General features: G+C 39.3%; 1 protein-coding gene across 13 annotated transcripts in view; it reads right to left on the reverse strand.

The window, feature by feature from the left end:
• Positions 1-8283: 8283 nt before the first annotated feature.
• sidt2 (SID1 transmembrane family member 2) overlaps positions 8284-20869 on the reverse strand; it is a 40282-nt gene continuing 27696 nt past the window's right edge. For all 13 annotated transcript variants that reach the window (XM_012967035.3, XM_012967034.3, XM_012967032.3 and 10 more), the window contains 13 exons: positions 19187-19305; positions 18392-18465; positions 17399-17539; positions 17137-17260; positions 15734-15851; positions 13355-13491; positions 12703-12811; positions 12521-12597; positions 11847-11893; positions 11512-11617; positions 11181-11291; positions 10820-10933; positions 8284-9284 (listed from right to left, as the gene is read on the reverse strand). In XM_012967035.3, coding sequence (XP_012822489.1) covers positions 9222-9284; positions 10820-10933; positions 11181-11291; positions 11512-11617; positions 11847-11893; positions 12521-12597; positions 12703-12811; positions 13355-13491; positions 15734-15851; positions 17137-17260; positions 17399-17539; positions 18392-18465; positions 19187-19305 — 1340 coding nt within the window. In that variant the 3' untranslated portion in view covers positions 8284-9221. The remainder of the gene's footprint in view (positions 9285-10819; positions 10934-11180; positions 11292-11511; positions 11618-11846; positions 11894-12520; positions 12598-12702; positions 12812-13354; positions 13492-15733; positions 15852-17136; positions 17261-17398; positions 17540-18391; positions 18466-19186; positions 19306-20869) is intronic.

Here is a 20869-nt window from a genome sequence, read left to right on the forward strand (position 1 = left end):
AGTCAGTACGGGGTTTCCCATCCCAGTTATTTAGTTCTTGTACAGCATGGCAAATGTATAACAGTGGTAAGAAGGAAGTCAGGTGGTCTTATAGGTTATTAATTAGCAATAGCAATTAATTTTGATTGGCTTTGATATAGGTCTAACTCCTGTCTGGGAGGGGCCTACTACCTATCCGTACTGACATGTCAGGACTAGAAGAGTCACTGCTGTGAACAAAGACATAGTGAAATAAAAAAGAATCCAGCCTCAAATTGCAGCCTAACTGGCCATAAGGTTGGATTCTCCTCCCATTCATTGGGCATAATAGGAAGGAAACCCAATGGTATGAAAATCATCAAGATAATAATTCCACACACGGTATGAAAATCTTCCAAAGATTTTATTGGTGCATGTATGGCCACATAGGTGTAATGCTACAAAAAGAACTGTTAATGGAGAAATGAACAGTTGGATTCAGCAGCACTGTATTGTTGTATTGATGTGTTTGTTTTTTAACTGAGGTTTGAAGATTTGTCTTTAAAAGTCCGGCAACAGCTTTTTAAAAGTTAATTTCCTTTCTTTATGTGGACAGAAAGCAACACACAGACAGTACTGACATAGACATCCCTGCTAGTGGCTGGATTAAAAATCAAATCCTTTTCTTCTAGAAGTTTGATACCCCCAGTTGTCAGTTTTCTTGAGGAACCTATGGTGTGGTAGTTCTAGGTAAATTATTTACAGAACATCTGTTTGTTTGTCTCCTTTTGCTAGGTTAGAGGGCTTTATATTCATTGTTGCCATATGTGACACTATATGCACTGCTAGACTTCTAACACAAAACACCTGATTTCCTTATGGAATCTTGAATTTTACATGACTTATTTGGAAACTCTACACCCTGTTCCAAAATATTATGCAAATGATACTTTTCTCATTTACCAAAATAATTGATGTAAATAACAGTCAGCATAATTCTCATGTTATCAACTATTAAGAGTACAAATTTTATTGAACAAACCTCCTAATGATAACAGTATTTTTTTTAAGAATAAAAAACTTACAATGCACTGTTCCAAATTATTACGCACAGTAAAAAACTTTATAGGTTGTAAAGAACTGAAAATTGTCATTTGTTGTGTTTGCAGCATTTTTACTGAAATCAAAAGCTACAGTATTTCAATCAAACTTTTAACAACATTTTAACTTTTTAAACATTTTAACAGGTCATGTTACATTTTAACATAGGACCCCTTCTTTGCATCCATTGAACTTGTGAGTTTTTGACAGTTTCTGCTTGAATTTGTTTGCAAGATGTCAGAATAGCCTCCCAGAGCTGCGCTGTTTGGATGTAAACTGCCTCCCACCCTCATAGATCTTTTGCTTGAGGATGCTCCAAAGGTTCTCAATAGGATTGAGGTGAGGGGAGGATGGAGGCCACACCATGACTTACTCTCCTTTTATCCCCATAGCAGCCATTGATGCAGAGATATTATTTGCAGCATGAGATGGTGCATTGCCATGCATGAAGATGATTTTATTACGTAAAGCATAGTTCTTCCTTCTGTACCAGGGAAGAAAGTGGTCAGTCAGAAACTCCACATACTTTGCAGAGGTCATCTTTACATCTTCGGGGACCCTAAAGGGGCCGACCAGCCCTCTTCCCATGATTCCGACCCAAAATATGACTCCACCACCTCCTTGCTGATGTCGCAGCCTTGTTGGAAGACGGTGGCCTTCCACCAACCATCCTCTACTTCATCCATCTGGACCATCCAGGGTTGCACGGCACTCATCAGTGAACACGACTGTTTGAAAATTACTCTTCATGTATTTCTCTGCCCAATGCAGCTGTTTCTGCTTGTGAGCTGTAAGGCGCTCTGCCGGTCCGGCGCGTTCTCCTACCTTAGGTCGCGCCGGCCGGCAGACGCGCTCTAGTAAGGGCCCGCACTTCCGGGTTCGGCAGGGACGGCGCGGCGTTACTGCGCATGCGCGATGACGCGCGGACATGCGCAGTCACGCGCCTTGAAGCATTAGGCACCATCTTTGTGCAGGTTTTCTAGTTTTTCCGGTTCCTTTTGTTTTGGTGCCAAATTCTGCTATTTAAACCCCTTTCTTCAGTGTTTCATTGCCCAAGCTGGCTTCTGGTTATTATCAGTACCTGCTCAAGCGTTTTGATTGTTATTTCCGGTTTTGACCTTTGCCTGTACCCTGATTACGATTCTTGCTACCTGCCTCGACCTTTTACCTGTACCCCGATTACGAATATTGCCGCCAGCCTCGACCTTTGCCTGTACCCCGACTACGTTCTGCCTTTGCCTTGCCGGTACCTCATATTTTGTCTGAACTCTGAAAGTTTGCAGGACCCCAGCTTGGACCGCAGCAGAAAGTTCCCGGGGCCCCAAAAGGGCGTCGGTGAAGACCGGAAAGAGCTGGGAGTTCCTGTTATACTGTAAGAGTCAGATTTTGCATACAGCGGTCGCACACTGGTTCCCTTCTGACTTGAACGTTACATGAGCATTGGTTAGTGGTGGCCAATATATGGCACAGTTGCAAGACTCTGGAGGACTCTACACCTTGATGTCCATGGGACTCCACAGGCACCAGCAGCTTCAAATATCTGTTTGCTGCTACGTAATGGCATTTTAGCAGCTGCTCTCTTGATCCGATGCATGGAACTGGTAGAAATCTTTCTCAATGTGCTTTTATCTGCACGAACATATCTGTGCTCTGAATCAGCCACAAATCTCTAAATAGTGCGTTGCTCAAGCTTACGTTTCCGTGAAATATCTAATGTTTTCATACCTCGTCTAAGGCAGATTAGATTGTCTATGAGAGAAATCCTTTTTCTTCCCCATATTGGTTGCTAACTGTGGTCTGCTTAATAACGTGGAACGTCCTTCTTAAATAGTTTATCCTTTAAATGGGCACACCTGGTAAACTAATTAGCACCGGTGTCTAAAATTGATTTCAGTGATCCAAAGAGCCCTGAGACACAATGCCATTCATGAGTTTAATTGAAAACCAACAAAATCTAATCTTTGTGACACTTAAATAGAATTTGCATAATAATTTGGAACAGGGTGTAAATTGTTTCATATCCTGTTTGTCTCATTATTGTTAATCGACTATTATGTTTCCTCCCACAGCACAACAGATTTGTCCTGGACTACAAGGACAAGCAGCCAGATGTTCTGTTTGTTGGTGACTGTTTGTTGCAGCTAATGCAGTAATATGAGGTAAAGCTTTACAAAGATTACAGTGGTATTTAAGCCCTTTTCACTACAAGCTAAAATGTAAATGTTTTCTGGATGCTGGAGTCAAATCAGATTTGTTATCACTTATCTAGTTCTGCTATTCATCTTCTAGTCCTTCAAACAAATGCACTAAATCTATAATTTTTTTATTGAGGCAAATATCAAAGTTGTTCAAATATGTGACTAAATACTGCATTTAATCTAAACCCTAAATTAGGTAGAACTGACAATCGTATCACCTTTTTAACTCTTTTACTGCCAAGCACGTATGGCATACGTGCTGGCAGTAAAAGGGCTTAAACGCCAACGACGTGTCTCATACGTCGTTGGCGTTTAAGCGCTGCCCTCTGCAGCGGCGGCATGTGCCGCCGCTGCAGAGGGCTTCTAACAATGACAGCCCCCCTGGGCAATGTGCCAGGGGGGCTGTCATCAGGGTCCTGCGAGCCGATCGCTCGCAGGACCCTCCAGGAAGCAGCAGATGCGATCGCATCGCATCTGCTGCTTCCTGCTTCCTCCCTCTCCCCCAGCGCCGGCCCAAATGAGGAAGGAGGCGATCGGGTCTTCAGGAACAGGTAAGGAGTTTTTTTTTATTGCATTTACACACTTTTACACACTTATACACACATTTACATACATTTATACACACTTACATACATTTACACACACTTACAGCACACATTTTAGCATTTTTTTATTTTATTTTATTTTATTTTTTTTTTTCATTTTTCACACTTTTATACACTTATTTACACTCATATACACACTTACACACTATCACACAACTTTTACACATGTACACACATGTATACACAAACACTTTGGGTTTTTTTTTTTTTTTTTTTTTTTTTTCATTTTACCACTTTGTTTTTATTTTCTTTTACCTAAAAACTGTTTATTTTGACAGCGTAACTATTGGATCAGATATTCTGGCCACTAATTACACTGTCATGTAACTTATTTTGTTGTTTCACTGATTTGCACAATTTTTGTGGTTTTATCACATTTTATCCCTATATAAGTGTTCCTGATCTGTTTTTAGCGTAGCTTTGCCAGGTGTAACTTTGGTGTACAAAAATAACTTTACCTATTTTGAATTCATCAGAATGTGTACTTTCCAAAAATATATGGTTTTGTGGGGGATCTGTATAGTTAGGGGAAGTTTTGGCACATAATACACTGACAGGGGGCTCTGTGTGCAAAAGCTGAGCTGGCAGGCGAGAAATCCTTATGCGCTATTTTCATTTAGGGTTCAGTACATACTGCAGACTTTGGTATATCTATGCATATTGGGCATCAAACTGTTCAGTAGGCCTCTGGTGTTCCTATTTGGGGTGACTTGCCTTTGTACGCAAGAAATTGTGTGAGATAAATGCGACAAATTGCAACATTTTTAGGCAATTTTCTGAAATGTCATAAAAACCAATAACTTTAGGAAAGCTCTGCAGATTGGTACTTTGGTGTAGAAAGGACTCTTTACCCTTGTTGGATTTGTCAGAATGTGTACTTTCCAAAAATATATGGTTTTGTGGGGGATCTGTATAGTTAGGGGAAGTTTTGGCACATAATACACTGACAGGGGGCTCTGTGTGCAAAAGCTGAGCTGGCAGGCGAGAAATCCTTATGCGCTATTTTCATTTAGGGTTCAGTACATACCGCAGACTTTGGTATATCTATGCATATTGGGCATCAAACTGTTCAGTAGGCCTCTGGTGTTCCTATTGGGGGTGATTTGCCTTTGTACGCAAGAAATTGTGTGAGATAAATGTGACAAATTGCAACATTTTTAGGCAATTTTCGGAAATGTCATAAAAACCAATAACTTTAGGAAAGCTCTGCAGATTGGTACTTTGGTGTAGAAAGGACTCTTTACCCTTGTTGGATTTGTCAGAATGTGTACTTTCCAAAAATATATGGTTTTGTGGGGGATCTGTATAGTTAGGGGAAGTTTTGGCACATAATACACTGACAGGGGGCTCTGTGTGCAAAAGCTGAGCTGGCAGGCGAGAAATCCTTATGCGCTATTTTCATTTAGGGTTCAGTACATACCGCAGACTTTGGTATATCTATGCATATTGGGCATCAAACTGTTCAGTAGGCCTCTGGTGTTCCTATTTGGGGTGACTTGCCTTTGTACGCAAGAAATTGTGTGAGATAAATGCGGCAAATTGCAACATTTTTAGGCGATTTTCTGAAATGTCAAAAAAACCGATAACTTTAGGAAAGCTTTGCGGCTTGGTACTTTGGTGTAGAAAGGACTCTTTACCTTTGTTGGATTTGTCAGAATGTGTACTTTCCAAAAATATATGGTTTTGTGGGGGTCTCTGTATAGTTAGGGGAAGTTTTGGCACATAATACACTGACAGGGGGCTCTGTGTGCAAAAGCTGAGCTGGCAGGCGAGAAATCCTTATGCGCTATTTTCATTTAGGGTTCAGTACATACTGCAGACTTTGGTATATCTATGCATATTGGGCATCAAACTGTTCAGTAGGCCTCTGGTGTTCCTATTTGGGGTGATTTGTCTTTATCTGATCTTTATCAAGAAATTGTGAGAGATAAATGCGGCAAATTGCAACATTTTTATGCGATTTTCGAAAATGTCATATAAATCTGCAAACTTAGGAAAGCTTTACAGCTTGGTACTTTGTAGCAATAAGAAATATTTACCCATTATAGATTCGGGGGGATGCGTATTTTCCAAAAATATATGGCTTTCTGGGGTGAATGTACTTTTTTTGTAGCATTATCCCACATAAAGGATGTAAATGTGTTGATTTTGCAGGAGCTGAAATGACAGTTCATATGGGGGTATGTTCACATTGGGGCCCCTACATGCCACATACTTAGGTAAACCTATACATATTGGGCATCAAACTGTTCAGTGGACCCCTGGCGTTCAAATTCAGGGTGTTTTATCTTGGTACCTAATGCTATGTGGGAGATAAGATGCTTCAAAGTGGAAGCTTTGAGGGGATTTTTGGAAATGTCATCAAAATTGCTAACTTTAGAAAAGCTGTGCGGCTTGGTACTTTGGAGTAGAAAGACATAGGTACCCATTTTAGATTCGGGGGAATGTGTACTTTCCAAAAATATATGACTTTCTGGGGTGAGCATACTTTTTACTAGCTTTATCCCACATATAATGATGTAAATGTGTTGATTTTGCAGAAGCTGAAATGACAGAAATGACAGTTCATATGGGGTATGTTCACATTGGGGCCCCTACATGCCACATACTTAGGTAAACCTATACATATTGGGCATCAAACTGTTCAGTGGACCCCAGGCATTCATATTTAGGGTGTTTTATTTGGTTACTTTATGACCTGTAGGAGATAAGATACTATAGACTAGAAGCTTTGAAGCGATTTTTAAAAAAAATCACAAATTTTGATAAAAACCAGTAACTTTAGGAAAGCATTGCGACTTGATAGTTTGGAGTAGACAGACAGTTGTGCCTATTCTGTATTCCCCAGAATCTGTTCTTTCCAAAAATGTACAATTTTCTGGGATAAACCTTCTGTTAGTGGAATTTTGGCCTTGAAATCCAAAGTATGCAGTTTTTTTGGAGCAGTGCTTTGGGAATTTGGTAGTGTACTGCTGGGAGTTTTTGACCTATACAAGTGAGAAATCTCCATAAAACTATATATATTTGGTATTGGCACGTTCAGGAGACATGGGACTTTCCAAATCAGTTGTATATTCGTGCATAAAATAATTTTTGTTTCTAGTATGTGTGATTATATTATGGAAAATTTGATTTTTTTTGCATTTTTAGACATTTAGAAGCCTATATCTTGTTACAGAATTGGAATTACACAAAAATTCTACCATATTTTGAAAGCTTAGGTTGTTCTGAAAAAAACGATATATTGTTTTCCTTGGTAAACTAAAAGTCCCCCCGAGGAAAGGCCCCTAAAGTGAAACAGTGCAAAATGTTCAAAAACTGTCTGGCAATACAAGTTCCGCTTTGACCAAAATGGCTGGCAGTAAAAGGGTTAAACCAAAAATTACCTCCAATTCCCCACTGCTTCAGAGAGACATTTTTGTAAAATACAATTAAGAGTGTTAGTACTAATTTACTTGCTAGTTTACAGGCAAATGACTGAAGTATACATGCTATATTTTTAATCACACCCGACCATTGAGATGGTAATTATTTGTTTGTTTACATGATTAAGAGTTAAGATTGCACTTTCCATAAGTTTATGCATCAATCTTATATAATTGAGGGAATATTTTTCAAAGTGATTCATTTTTACTTTTTATGCCAGCTGAATCTGTCCCACTAAATGGCAAGGGCTCAGTGGTTAACATTGCTGTCTGTTGAGTCTCCGTCAGAGCACTAGCGTATGTGTATGATAAGGAGTTTACACTGTAAACTCCACTGGGGCATTGACTGATGCAGAATCTCTGTAAAGCATTGTGTAATATATAGGCATTATGTAAATAAATAATGATGGCATTACAGACCTTTAAAAATGCTGTTATTAGATCTTTGTAATTGATTATGATCAGCCTTGTGAATTAACACCATGCAGATTGTAATCTCTTTTAGGCAGGGCCCTCGTAAATTCTTGGATTGGTTATTGGTTGTTTTTGTATGTAAATCTGTGGAATATGTTGGCACTTTACAAATATATGTTAATGATACGTTGTTAAAAAATAATGCATCACTATCATGGAGCTTGATAAATATTCCATTTACATTTTTTTTTGGTGTAAATCCCTTTTAAAAAATGTATAAATAAGCCCCTTAGTATTTTATTTTTGAACAAAATCACATTGTCATCCTCTAAGAATCTTCTTCAGATTGCAAGAAGAATATAGTATTATGTGACACAAGCCTAAGGATAAATTCATACCAACAAACCTGGGCACCTGTTGTCCCTTTGCTTTGCTGTTTGCTTTTACATGATACATGTCTTACTAAATTCTTGTTCAGTGTTGTAGTAAATGCTTGCCCTTTATAATCAACTCCCTAGCCTGTCCTAGCATCTATTAAATATTTGCGGGATGAAATCCGAAATGAAACAGACAGATAAAGACTTTGGTTTGTTTGTATTTTTTAATCTCAGGAGTATAAAACAAACAAGAAATAAAAGCAGGTGTTAAACACGGGGCGCGGCCAAAGAGGAAAAGATGGCACATTTTCTTACTGGCGCTGCCCTGATACAGATCCAGCCTATATACATATCAGTAAGGGCTTCACCTTGGCAAACAATTTGTTTGGATCTGTTGGCATAAAACAAATAGCAGCACCCCTTACTTGCACTATCCCTAGTTAAAATGTATTCAAGAAATAGGTCCGTTTCAAAAGGCTGCATGTACCTGGCTCCACAATTGAAAGATATTCTGTGTTATGGAAGGCTGATTGGCTAATATGAAGGCATTTCAGAGCACTGTAATAAAAGATAGATGGATCAGCCAAATTCATTTCTTTTTAAATACAGTATTAATCCAATGCATGGCTAGCTGACAAGGCATTAAATAAATAACATGGTGACAAAAAAAGAATAAAAGAATTTAAGAGCTAGCTATCAAAACAAAAACAGAGTCAATTCCTTTTGGCATCAAGAAGAGAAACAATGACACCTTGTGGTCCATAAAGATACAAAAGCAGCAGTGGACCACACTGATGACCACACATATTGAAAACTGGCCTATATAGCAATAAAGTGCAGTTTGATCACCTTCATTCAAAAGAATAAACAACATCCTCAGAGATGCAGTTATTTCTTGCATTTGCTGCCAGGACGGACATAACAATAGCTTCAACTTTCAGTAGTTTCATAGAGAGCAAATCTCTTCTTCTCTTTATTTTTGCAAAGTGTTTAGAAATTATCCATTCCACCTTTCTTTCCGCAGGTCCCAAAATGAGCAGAGCAGAGCCCTCCAATGTAGTACTAAATAGTACTATACCTAGAATGGTATTTCTTATTCATTAATTTCTTAATAAATAATATTCAATTATGTAGAAGCAGAACTTAGAATACAAAGATCTTGTCTCTCTGTACACTGTCCAAGTCGTCATCTAGAAAGAGTAGTACCTACAGCAAAATAAACAAATGTGAAGTGTAGGTTATGGGGTTAAGACTTTACTGAAGAGCAAAGAAAATATGTGCAAGACGATACATGTCATAGCCCTACTCAGTTTTTGTCAAACAGTACTATAAAGGCAAGTCTCGCTGATCCTTCTCTATGTCTTAAGGTGGCCATACACGGGCCGACTATAGCTGCCGATATCGGTCCCTTGGACCGATTCGGCAGCTAATCGGCCCGTGTATGGGGAGAGCAGAGCGGCCTGGCCGACCGATATCTGGCCTGAAATTGGCCAGATCTCGATCGGCCAGGTTAGAAAATCTGGTCGGATCAGGGACCGCATCGGTTCGTTGATTCGGTCCCCGATCCGACTGCCCCATTGGCGCCCACATAATCCGATCGTTTGGCCCCAGGGCCAAACGATCGGATTATTATTTTTTTTACCTAAATGGTCCCCGATATCGCCCACCCGTAGGTATGGCTCGTGTATGGCCACCTTTACTCTAATGTGATAGAACAATATAAATTGTGGCCTAAAAATGTGCACATAAAGGTCCCAAGAAACTATTACAGGGGTTGTAAATCTATGTAGAAAATGAAAGTAATATTGCAAGTAGCTGTTGGAAACACTTTTGCAATTTACTTTCATTTGGTTAATGTGGTGTAAAACAAACATTTGCAGGTTTGAGAAAGGTGTTTGTTTGTTTTTATTTTAAATGAGATGAGTGGGTTACAGCACTGAGTTTACATTTTACCACTGACAAAACCTTTCTGCAAGACAGGCATTTTAAAAGATGTTCTGGGCTGGTGGGAAGAAGCTCCTTCACCCTTGCTATCAGTACAGCTGTAAACACCTGAGGGACTGAAACACTATTATTAAGAGCAAAATCAAAAAAGGGTGTGGGCATATTTAATCAAACCATCAGTCTGCTGGTCAAGCCCTTAAAGATGAAAACACCATATAGGCTTTGGCTGATGCCACACGGGTGTATTCTCGGCAAACCGAAAAACGCTTGCCGAGAATACCCCCGCCACGGTACATCTACCTTACCTTGTGCCTGCACCCGAATGAATGAAATACGCTCGGGTGCAGGCACATGTAGCCGGTTTCCACCAAAAAATGCGAGACTTCGAATCGGCTACATGTGCCTGCACCCAAGCATATTTCATTCATTCGGGTGCAGGCACAGGTAGGAGTGTATGGTGGTATTTTCGCCAAGCAATTTTTGGCTTGCTGAAAATATATGCCATACGCTCAGTGTGGCATCAGCCTTATATAACAAGAAGCTAGTAGTTTTACCTACTTTTAAGTTTTTTGAAACTACCTTGCTGTTAAAAGAGGCCTGTATCATTAGCAGTTTTGGGCCAATGAAGAAAGCAGCTCATGTAACAGTATAAGGCTGATAATCCCTTTTACACAGTTAAAAAATACAAATTGGTAAATTGTAAAATTGCACTTTATTAAAGTTTACTTTAAATTACATTTTGGGCTTATAACCCCGTACCTTTATCCCACAGTTGTAATTTGTACAATAACACTTACCAGGAAAGAGCCAAACATTGCAATAGATGACAAGAAGTGCCAAATATCATGATCATCAAAGAAACCAAGCAAAATGCAATTTCTGTTGTGTTCTCTGGATTCAGCAGGAGTTTTCTGACAATGAAGAAGAAAATGACAAAATATTCAGAGAACTCCTATCCAACAAATGTACTGTAAACACCATGATTCTCACTGACCCTTTTGATTGGTACATCCCTTCCCAGAATGGTTTGGTTCTGAGACCTGTAATCAGCTTTGTGAAAATACATGGCACTTCTTCTATCCTTATCTGGTAGAGATTTAGCACTGCCTCAGTGACAGGTCCAAGTGAGGGATATGGCGGGCAGTCTAAAACTCTTACCTGCCAGGTGCTAAGTCCTTGGAAAAAGAAGAACAAGGCAAATCCCCAAACCACAGAGGTGCAGGTGATGCAGAGGAGTGGGATTGGCAGTATACGTTCCCCGCTGCGAAGCTGTAAGGTGGAGGACAAAAAAAAAAGTCATAAAACAAGTGGAGACATAGAAACAGAGTAAAGGGAAAATAGAGAAACATATTAATAGAGAAAAGACATAGCCCTAAAGAAATGACAGATTCCCTTTCTTCCATCATTAAGTTTATTTTCAACTTGCATTGGCAATATTATAGCCAGTTGCATTACCTACAATCTGTTATTCTCTTCCCTAGAATCTCACCTTCATGATGATGTAGAATGCAAAGTAGAGCAACAAGTTACAGATTCCAATAGCAAGGAGATAGGAAGCAAAATCTTTAGGTCTGACGATGAGTCCATACGCTGCCCTGCACAAATAAGTATTTAATTAATATTTTAACCTATCTATACAGTATTATCCAAGTAGTGTTTGAGTCTGACAACGATAAATCCTTGATATAAAGTAAGGATCATATTAGTAAGGTCACTTAATAGGCAAAAAAACTAGAAGGCCAGGTGGCTCTATGGTTTTGGGCTGCAGAACAACAATGCGCAATATGAATATTTCTAGTACTGCAAAAAACAAAAGGTACTTACAAGGACCAGTTTACAATGTTTCCCATGACAAGCAGAACCATGCGGTCCTGAAAAAGTGTGAAGTTTAGTGATGCAGAAGGAAGATAGTAAAAGAGAGAAAATCAGGTACAACAGAAGGTAATAATGGTGGACAAATATTTAGTACATTGCAGAAAACTACATTTATATACATGGCTCTTGTGTCTCTTACTATACCTAGCATAAAGTTTACAAAGTTGTTATTGTCCTGGATTGTTTGTGCAACCATTCTTTATTTAACAATTAAATTGTGATTTATAGCTGCATCTGTTGCCCTCTTATATGTAAAGGCGTCCTTGTATGGCTGATGCTTATGGCAAGGCATGGCTATCACTGCTGTAAATGAAGACAGGATATATTCTCTATGCACAATAGTGCTAAAAGCCAGTTATTTATAGTAAAGTGGCTCACAATAACAACAGTAGAAAAGGCAGTCTATGAAAATTAAAATTGTATTATGTTTAAAACTTTCAAAATAGCTTTTATATGATAAAAAATAAGATACACAATAAAATGCATAAGAATATGTACACCAGGCTTCAGCTTGGTATTTTTACATAATAATCAATATGTAACATGAACAGCTCTACTAAATACAGTCTATTCTATACAGAACAAACTAATTCTATATTTATACATTTTGTCCAGTCACTTACCACATACATGGGAGGGCTGCATTGTCTCACACAGTCAGTGTACAGAACATGAAAAATACGTCGTAAAATTGCAGAGTCTGGGTCAAAAGTAGGAAGCAAAAGCAAAGTGACAGTTTGAGAACTTAGTAAGACAGACCGTTGTTCTCACTTTTGATGTTACATTTTTGTTAGAACTCACTTACCTAGTCTCCAACGCCCCATATAATAGAGTTGTGTACTCAGGAGTAGCGTGAACAAGATATGAATCACCGAGAATACAACCCAGAAAATTGTGTTCCCGTTCCCAAAAACCTAAGGGAAGAGAGAGTGCATTGAAGAAGAAAAGACTGTGTACTGAGGGAATGGGATGAGTGCATAAGTGGTGAAAGCGCATGCATGGGGGACACTAGACTGACTGGTGAAGAGGGAGACTGTACTGAGGAGAAGAAAAGATCATTCATTATATAGGTGGAAAGAGAGCTCACTTTGTAAAAGGGTGCTTGTGATGAGAAGGGGGAATGGAAGGCAAGAGTGGATGCTAAGTATACAAATTGGCAGGAGAGTGTGTCAGGAAATCATGGGATGGATTGTCCATTCAGTGATAAGACACTGAAAACATGGACAAGAAAAATAATGCTTGGGAGAGAATAGACACAAAGTACTGTTTGAGCAACATACTTTATAACATGTATGAGTTTACATCCACCCAGAAGCTATTACAATTTCTCATTCACTTCTCCCACCCTACACCTTTCTTGCTACTTTGCTCTCAATATATATATAACTCATTGTCTGTTACATATGTATTAGGATTATCATATTTCAAATGTAATATAATAATTATGTTGGACTTACCACACCAACTACAGAGAAGAAGATAACAATAGCTAGGCAGGCATAAGCACTATAGGCGCTTGCATTAATATCAGGGTGTCTCTTCTGGTACAGTTTTAGCATACACAGGCCAGCAATCATATACATGAAGGAAGTGTCTGGAAAGAATCAGAATAAAGTCAAATATTGTTAGAGGAAAATGTGGTCAGTTGGAGGTAAAATGAACCCAGGAGAATTATGATAGTATGTATGTATATATAACTTTATTTATAAAGCGCCACAAGGGTACGCAGCGCTGTACAATCTTACAAAATACAAAATTACACAAAGGGAGGACAAGTGTTATAATAAGTAAATAAAATAAATATATAAATACACAGGGAGTAAGTGCCATGTGGTATGAGACACAGTAGGAAAGAGGTCCCTGCCCCATAGAGCTTACAATCTAAGTGGTTGGGTAACATACAGGCACAAATTGGAAGGTAAGAGTGCACCAGGTATGGGCATTTGCCCTTAAGCGCAGGACTAGGTGAGCTGAGCTTTTTCTTAAAGAGAGTAAGTGATTCCGTACGGAGGGATTCAGGGATAGCGTTACAGGGTAAGGGGCAGCGAGATAGAAAGGTTTAAGACGAGAAAGCGCAGTGGGTGTGGATGGTGTAAAAAGACGGAGGCTCTGAGAGGAGCGGAGGAGACGACCAAGAACATGCAGGGAGACCAGTGAAGAAATGTAGTGAGGAGCAGAGGAGTGAAGGGGTTTGAATGTTAGCAGAAGGATTTTGTAAGCTATCCTTTGCTTAACAGGCAGCCATGCAAGAGAGCTTAATTGAGGCTGAACAGGTTCCCTCTTCGGATAGAGCAGGAGGATCCTGGCAGCAGAGTTTAAGATTGATTGCAGGGGAGAGAGGTGGGAGTCTGGGAGGCCTGTTAGTAAGAGATTGCAATAATCTAAGCGGGAAAGGATAAGGGCATGGATTAGTGTTTTAGCTGTTACTTGTGAAAGAAAGGAGCGTATCTTGGCAATATTGCGGAGGAAAAAGCGGCAGGTTTTGGCAGTTATTAATATGGTTAGAGAATGAGAGTGACTGGTCAAAGATAACCCCAAGGCATCAACAGGGTTGATGGTCATGCTATCAATAGTAATGATGAAAGGAGGAAGAGGAGAAGGGATAGGTTTGGGCAGGAAGACCATGAGCTCTGTTCTAGCTAGTTTAAGTTTGAGGTGGCGTTGGTTCATCCAGGAGGAGATCGCCATGAGGCAGTTAGCGATCTGGGTTTGAACATCAGTGGTTAGTGCAGGGGTGTCTAAATATATCTGAATGTCATCTGCATATAAGTGATATTTAAGACCAAAAGAAGAAATAAGGTCTCCTAAAGAGAGAGTGTACAGGGAGAACAGCAAAGGACCAAGCACAGAGCCCTGAGGCACTCCCACACTAAGCGAAACCGGGGTAGAGGATTTGTTAGTAAGAGCGACAGAGAAGGAGTGGATAGAAAGGAGAAGAGAACCAGGATGCTGCTTGATCCCGAATACCCAGAGAATAGAGAATTTGCATAAGGATGGAATGGTCGACAGTATCAAAAGCAGAGAAAAGGTCAAGGAGAATGAGGACCGAGTAGTGTCCTTTGGCCTTGGCAGTCTGGAGATCATTTGCCACTCTACATAAGGCCGTCTCAGTGGAGTGCGCAGGCCGAAAACCAGACTGCATAGGGTCCTGCAGATTATGGGTGCAGAGGAAGTTAGTGACATGAGAAAAGACAAGATGTTCCAGGAGTTTAGAGGCTAGGGGCAGAAGAGAGACGGGACCGTAGTTAGATAGGCAGGATGGGTCCAGCGTAGCCTTTTTAAGAATGGGTTTGACACAAGCTTGTTTGAATAGAGAGGGAAAAGTACCAGAAGCTAGAGAGGAATTGAATATGTGGGTAAGAAAGAACTGGAGTAAGGGCAGAGGCACACTGTTTTAGTAGCGACGAGGGCATAGGATCCAGTGAGCAGGTAGTAGGCGGAGAGGAACAGAGAAGCCGAGAAACTAAAGACTCTGTTACGAGATCAAAGGAGCTGAATACGGAAAGAGGAGATTCTGGAAGGCTGAGATTACTGGTATGTGAAGGCTGGGAAAATTGTTTGCGGATGGAATCAACTTTGCTTTTAAATCAACAAAGTCAACAAAGTCCTGGGGTGTATGTTCAGATATGATTGGTTCATTAGGTGAAGGATGAAGTAGCGAGTTAAATATGGAAAATAATCGCTGTGGGTTTGATTTATTATTATTTATTAGTGTGTTATAGTATACTTGCTTGGCCTGGAATAGGGCAGTGTTGAGGCACACCAAAAGAAATGCCAAGATGTAATCAATTAAAATAGAAATATTGATGGTCTGAAGAGAAAAAAAAAGTACTAACCAAACTGAAAGTTTGTGTAGTTTGGGCACACATGGTAACAAGCGCTAAGAAGGCCTTCCATCATCAGAGCAGTACCCATTGCATAAAACAAACCAAAATGTTTGGGGATTCCACATTCCTGAAAAGATAAACAGTAGGTAAATCAAAAAAGTTAAAGTGAAGCAAGACACTGGTAGTTTCTAGAGCAGCAAAAATACTGCTGCAGACTGCTTAACTTTGCTTTCCTGATTGGTCTAAGGCAGCGATCCCCAACCAGTGGCCTCAGGGTAGGTGCCCATTTTTAAAGGAGAACTAAACCCTAAAAATGAATATGGCTAGACATGCCATATTTTATATAATGAACTTATTGAACCAGCCTAAAGGTTCAATATCTCTATAGTAGTAATAGGGGGTGAGCATACTGGACACTTCTGTTAGTAGTGTCTGCCACACTCACATGCTCAGTGCGCTCTGAGCAGTTGTTGAAAAGCTTAGCCTAAGGGTTGGTGGAAATTATCAAGCAAAGCAAATTATGTTTGGCTGTCATATAAGCTCATACTAACTGGCTGATTATTTAAGTCTGATGCTAATAGCACTGGTTTCAGAGCTGCCATGCAGTAATCATTTGTGTTAATTACTAATCAGCCTTATACTGTGACATTTATATCCTATATATGCAGTATATTGTGAGTTGGTCCCTAAACTCAGTAACTGATAGCAGCACAGAGCATGTGCAGTGAATCAGCAAAAAAGAAAATAGGAAACTACTGGGAGCATCTTTAGAGGCACAGATCATCATTGCTAAAGGGCTGTGGTTACCTAGGTCTGGTACAGAAGCACAAAAACATAACTTAACACATGTCTAGCCTACATCTTTAGTTAGGCTTTAGTTCTCCTTTAAATTTCTGGCTTGAAGGCAAATTTTGGAAGCAGAGAGACACAATTTTACTCGAGGCAGAGCCTCCTGCAGGCTAGCTGTCCACATGAGGCTACCAAATTGCCAATCACAGTCCTGATTTAGCATCCCCAATAACATTTTTCAGGCTTCTGTGGCTTACCAACACTTTTGACATCTGTGTGTGGTTCGCATGTAAAAAAGGTTGGGGGATATCTGGTCTAAGATTTGCTTCATCTGGACAGTGGTGCACAGTAATGGAATGTTTTCAAACTTATCCTGCTAAGCCCCCCCCCCCCTATTTAGAAAGTTATCCCAACAATTAGCATGTGATGTCTTCCTTGGTGAAACTATGCATTAACTGAACTCAGTTTCTACTGATAATCTGGTCACTTTTCCACCCTACAAATGTATTCCACAATCACAAATAGTTCTCCTCTCTGTCCAAAATACAAACTCTTTTATAAAAAAAAAAAAACTCAACCAATAAACCAGTCCATACCCTACTAGACAAAGACATGCATATTACCTGAAGCTGACCCCTGATATTCATGCGGTTGTGGTTATGACTGAGTTCTCTCTGCAACACAATGACAAGAAAGAGAAGCCCAAGCATCACATAGCCTAAGTTACTTAGTATGTTGTTGAAGGCACTGTGGAAAAGGAAAAAACAATAAACATAGATGGTATGGAGAAAGTCTTTTTATATAATTGAATATTGTTAAACAGATATGTAATTTAGTCTCCTTTTAGATCTGATATATTTAGTGCCCTGCCTTTGAAGAAAGTACCTTAAAGAACCCAGTGGATGAGCACAGAGGAAGTTATAATAGCAGATGTCTTGGTTTCCAGTCACATTTACCACTGTCTGGTAGGTAATAACAAGCTGTATGACAGGCAGTGCATAAAACACTGCTATTGTGGAGATATTCCTGCATGGGACAGAAAAACATATATTTTAGAAACTGTAGCATTTAATGTTCACATTTCAATTAGGCTATCACATCAGTGCTGTCAAAGATTTTCCACATTGTGGGCCAGATTTCCACTATTTCACATTTGGGGGCTGCATTATAATTAAACAGTGAGCCATACAAAGGGGTCCATAAAGATCTTGGCTGTGCTTGAGATCAGAAAAACCTCATGTGTGTAAGGGTCACATTTAAGTAATTTAAAATTAAAAAAATTAAATAAACAAGCTTATTTCTCTATTGTTTTGATGTCACTGACCATCAGGGTGACACCTTCAAATTGAATGAATTACTGTGTGTGTGTTTAACAAGATCATACTGAAAGTCACATTGCTTTAGGGCTCTGGCACATGGGGAGATTAGTCGCCCATGGTAAATCTCCCAGAAATGCCATCCCACCGGCAAAAATGTAAATCGCCGGTGGGATGGCATATGCAGCGGGCGCAATTTCAGTGAAATCGCGGAAGTTGCCTTGAGAGCGTATGCCATCCCACCGGCGATTTACATTTTCGCCGGTGGGATAGCATTTCAGGGAGATTAGTCGCGGGCGACTAATCTCCCCGTGTGCCAGAGCCCTTACTCATTACAAGAGGTAGTTTCATGCATTTAGCATAACACACCTAATATATACATAAGTTGATTGAGGAAAAAGTAAAGGTAAAGTATATGACCAGCATAAGTAGAAAAATGAACTACAACACATCACATAAAACCTTGCCTGGTACAGATCATAAGCAGGCAACAGATACCGGAGACACCACATTTGCACATGCTTAGGATTTACATATAATGGTATAACATGCATACTCTCACCAGAAGTAGATTTGGTACTTTTTCCGCATGACACGTTTGTCTTTTCGTGCCAAATCAGAAACACAAAGAAACTTCTGTAAAACAAAAAGTGATACAGCAATTTAATATGCCAGGCAGTCTCAAACAGTGTGCATGCACATTAAGAGGATTCTGTCATGATTTTTATGGTATACTTTTTATTTCTAATTATATCTTTAACATAGCAAATAATTCAACACTACCATTTAAATGTTGCAGCTCAGCAGTAAAGTGTGACTTAAGTTTATGAGGGCACAGGTCCCATGGCTCTGGCACCTTGGGAAATGAAGAATATGGCTAGCCCCATGTGAAATTTTAAAATTAAATATAAAAAAATCTGTGTTTTTGAAAAACAGATTCAATGCAGGATTCTGCTGGAGAAGCTCTATTAATTGATGCATTTTGAAAAAATGACAAGTTTTCCCATGACAGTATTCCTTTAAGGTCTAAATTTTCAGTTACCTTTATTAGCAAAATTATATTTTTACAGGAATGAAACACTCCCATAAATGTCCATTACATAACATATATAATCATTTATTTTAAAAAATCCAACATATATAACTCCCCTAACATATATAATCACCAAAATAACCCAAATATTCCTAATTGTTTTTAAAACTCAAATGGGAAAAAAATATTGACACTTTAGTACATCTGCCCAAAGTGAAATGTATCACATTCCACATTAGTCTGTCAATTAAAAGTGTACTGTTTTCAAACAAAAATCATATATCTGAAAACAATCTTTCTCAGTATATGAACTTTTAGGCCCACCTTAGTCCTTATCACATTTTTGTCAGACTCAATATCCGTCAGTGTATCATAATCGTCTTCTTCCACAGAGCTAAGTGACTCAAGCCGATTGCGCGATACAAGGTTCTCCAGAGAGCGGTCTATGAGAAAACCAGAAGTTTTGTTAAAATCTATTAAAGGAAGATAGCATTGTGGAAACACTGGAGGGTCCAGCAGGAAACACGCCATTTTAAAGATGCATAGTGTATTAACACACTTCTGTCTTTCTGTATTGGCAAATAAATAAAATACTATAATATAATAGAAACAAACACAGTATGTTTCTGCTGCCGAACTGTACGCACAGCATACATGTGAACAACAACACTGGCCTAGGCATTTATTTGTAATACAACCCCAGTGTTGGTATTGCCCTTGTACCATCTTGCCCCCTCCTTCTGTCACTAACTATGGCCCTCCCATTGATCCCTGCCAATTAGTTCTGTTCTTTTCCACTCCAACCCCAGTGTTGGTATTGCTCTTGTACCATCTTGCCCCTTCCTTCTGTCATTAACCACGGCCCTCCCATTGATCCCTACCAATTAGTTCTGTTCTTTTCCACTCCCCAAGTAAAGTTACTTTCTTCCATTCCTGCCAAGAACTACAGTATTCCCTGTATTCACTTGTCACTCCTTTCCCTTTCCTGACTTAATCTTCACTTTTAGTTGTCTTCCCTGCTCAAATAGCTCCTCCTTAGCTTTTTCCCAACTTTAACTTAATACGTAACTCTCTGCCCATCTCTTGCACCCTGCTATTGGACTTTGACTGTCCTTTACAATAATCCCCCCACACCATTTTTCGAAATCATTATTCCCTTAACAGGAGAAAACTGAACAGATCCATGCAAATTGATTGTGCTGATCACCTGAATTACCAGATAGAAATTAAGACTCGGAATAACTGTTTTTTATGCTTCTTAAGAGATCAGAGTGTTTACAGTCTTGAGTGGAATATAGCAGACTAGACAAACTAACTATACCACTACCATGGCATCTTATGTAAACCCAGTCTCCCTTGCAGGTTTAAATATAGTCATCTATTTATTACTGGGTGTACATTAGTGTATATAAATGGAGAATTCCTAAATCAAGGCAATCATTTCCAATTTAGATGAAGAAATATGTAAATATACAGAGAAAATGTATTTGTACAATACTTAATGCAGTAGCCAATTTAGCTCTGCATGACTTAGAGAAGTAAAGACTAATAACAAGAGTGTTAATATTATCTTTAACTAATACTCAGGGGTGTCACTCCAGACTCCCATCAATGAGAGAAGATAAAAAAGGGAGACCTAGCCCACAAACAGAAAGGGGAGTTAAGGAAAGCAGTGTTTTTACCCCAATATGTGAACTGACATAAGGGTCCAATTTATGGTTATTGTCACATGGGATTTTTTATTGTTCCAGCTAGGTGGTAATCTACCAAAGGAGCATAATTTGTTTCTGATGTACCACTATCTCTATGGCGCTATTCTATGAAAAAACGATCTCTGTATCACTCTGGATCTCTCAGGAGGGTAATATTACAGTATGAGTGTATTACATGCACACATTGGCAAATTAATGAAACCTTTAGAAAAACCAGGGTAATTGCTTACACTACAAATTCATGATAGTCCTTGCAAACCAGAATATTTTCCAAAAGGACAACCATTAGAAGCAA

The sequence above is a fragment of the Xenopus tropicalis genome, chromosome 7 (assembly GCF_000004195.4).
Source record: "Xenopus tropicalis strain Nigerian chromosome 7, UCB_Xtro_10.0, whole genome shotgun sequence".
NCBI classification, from domain to species: Eukaryota; Metazoa; Chordata; class Amphibia; order Anura; family Pipidae; genus Xenopus; species Xenopus tropicalis.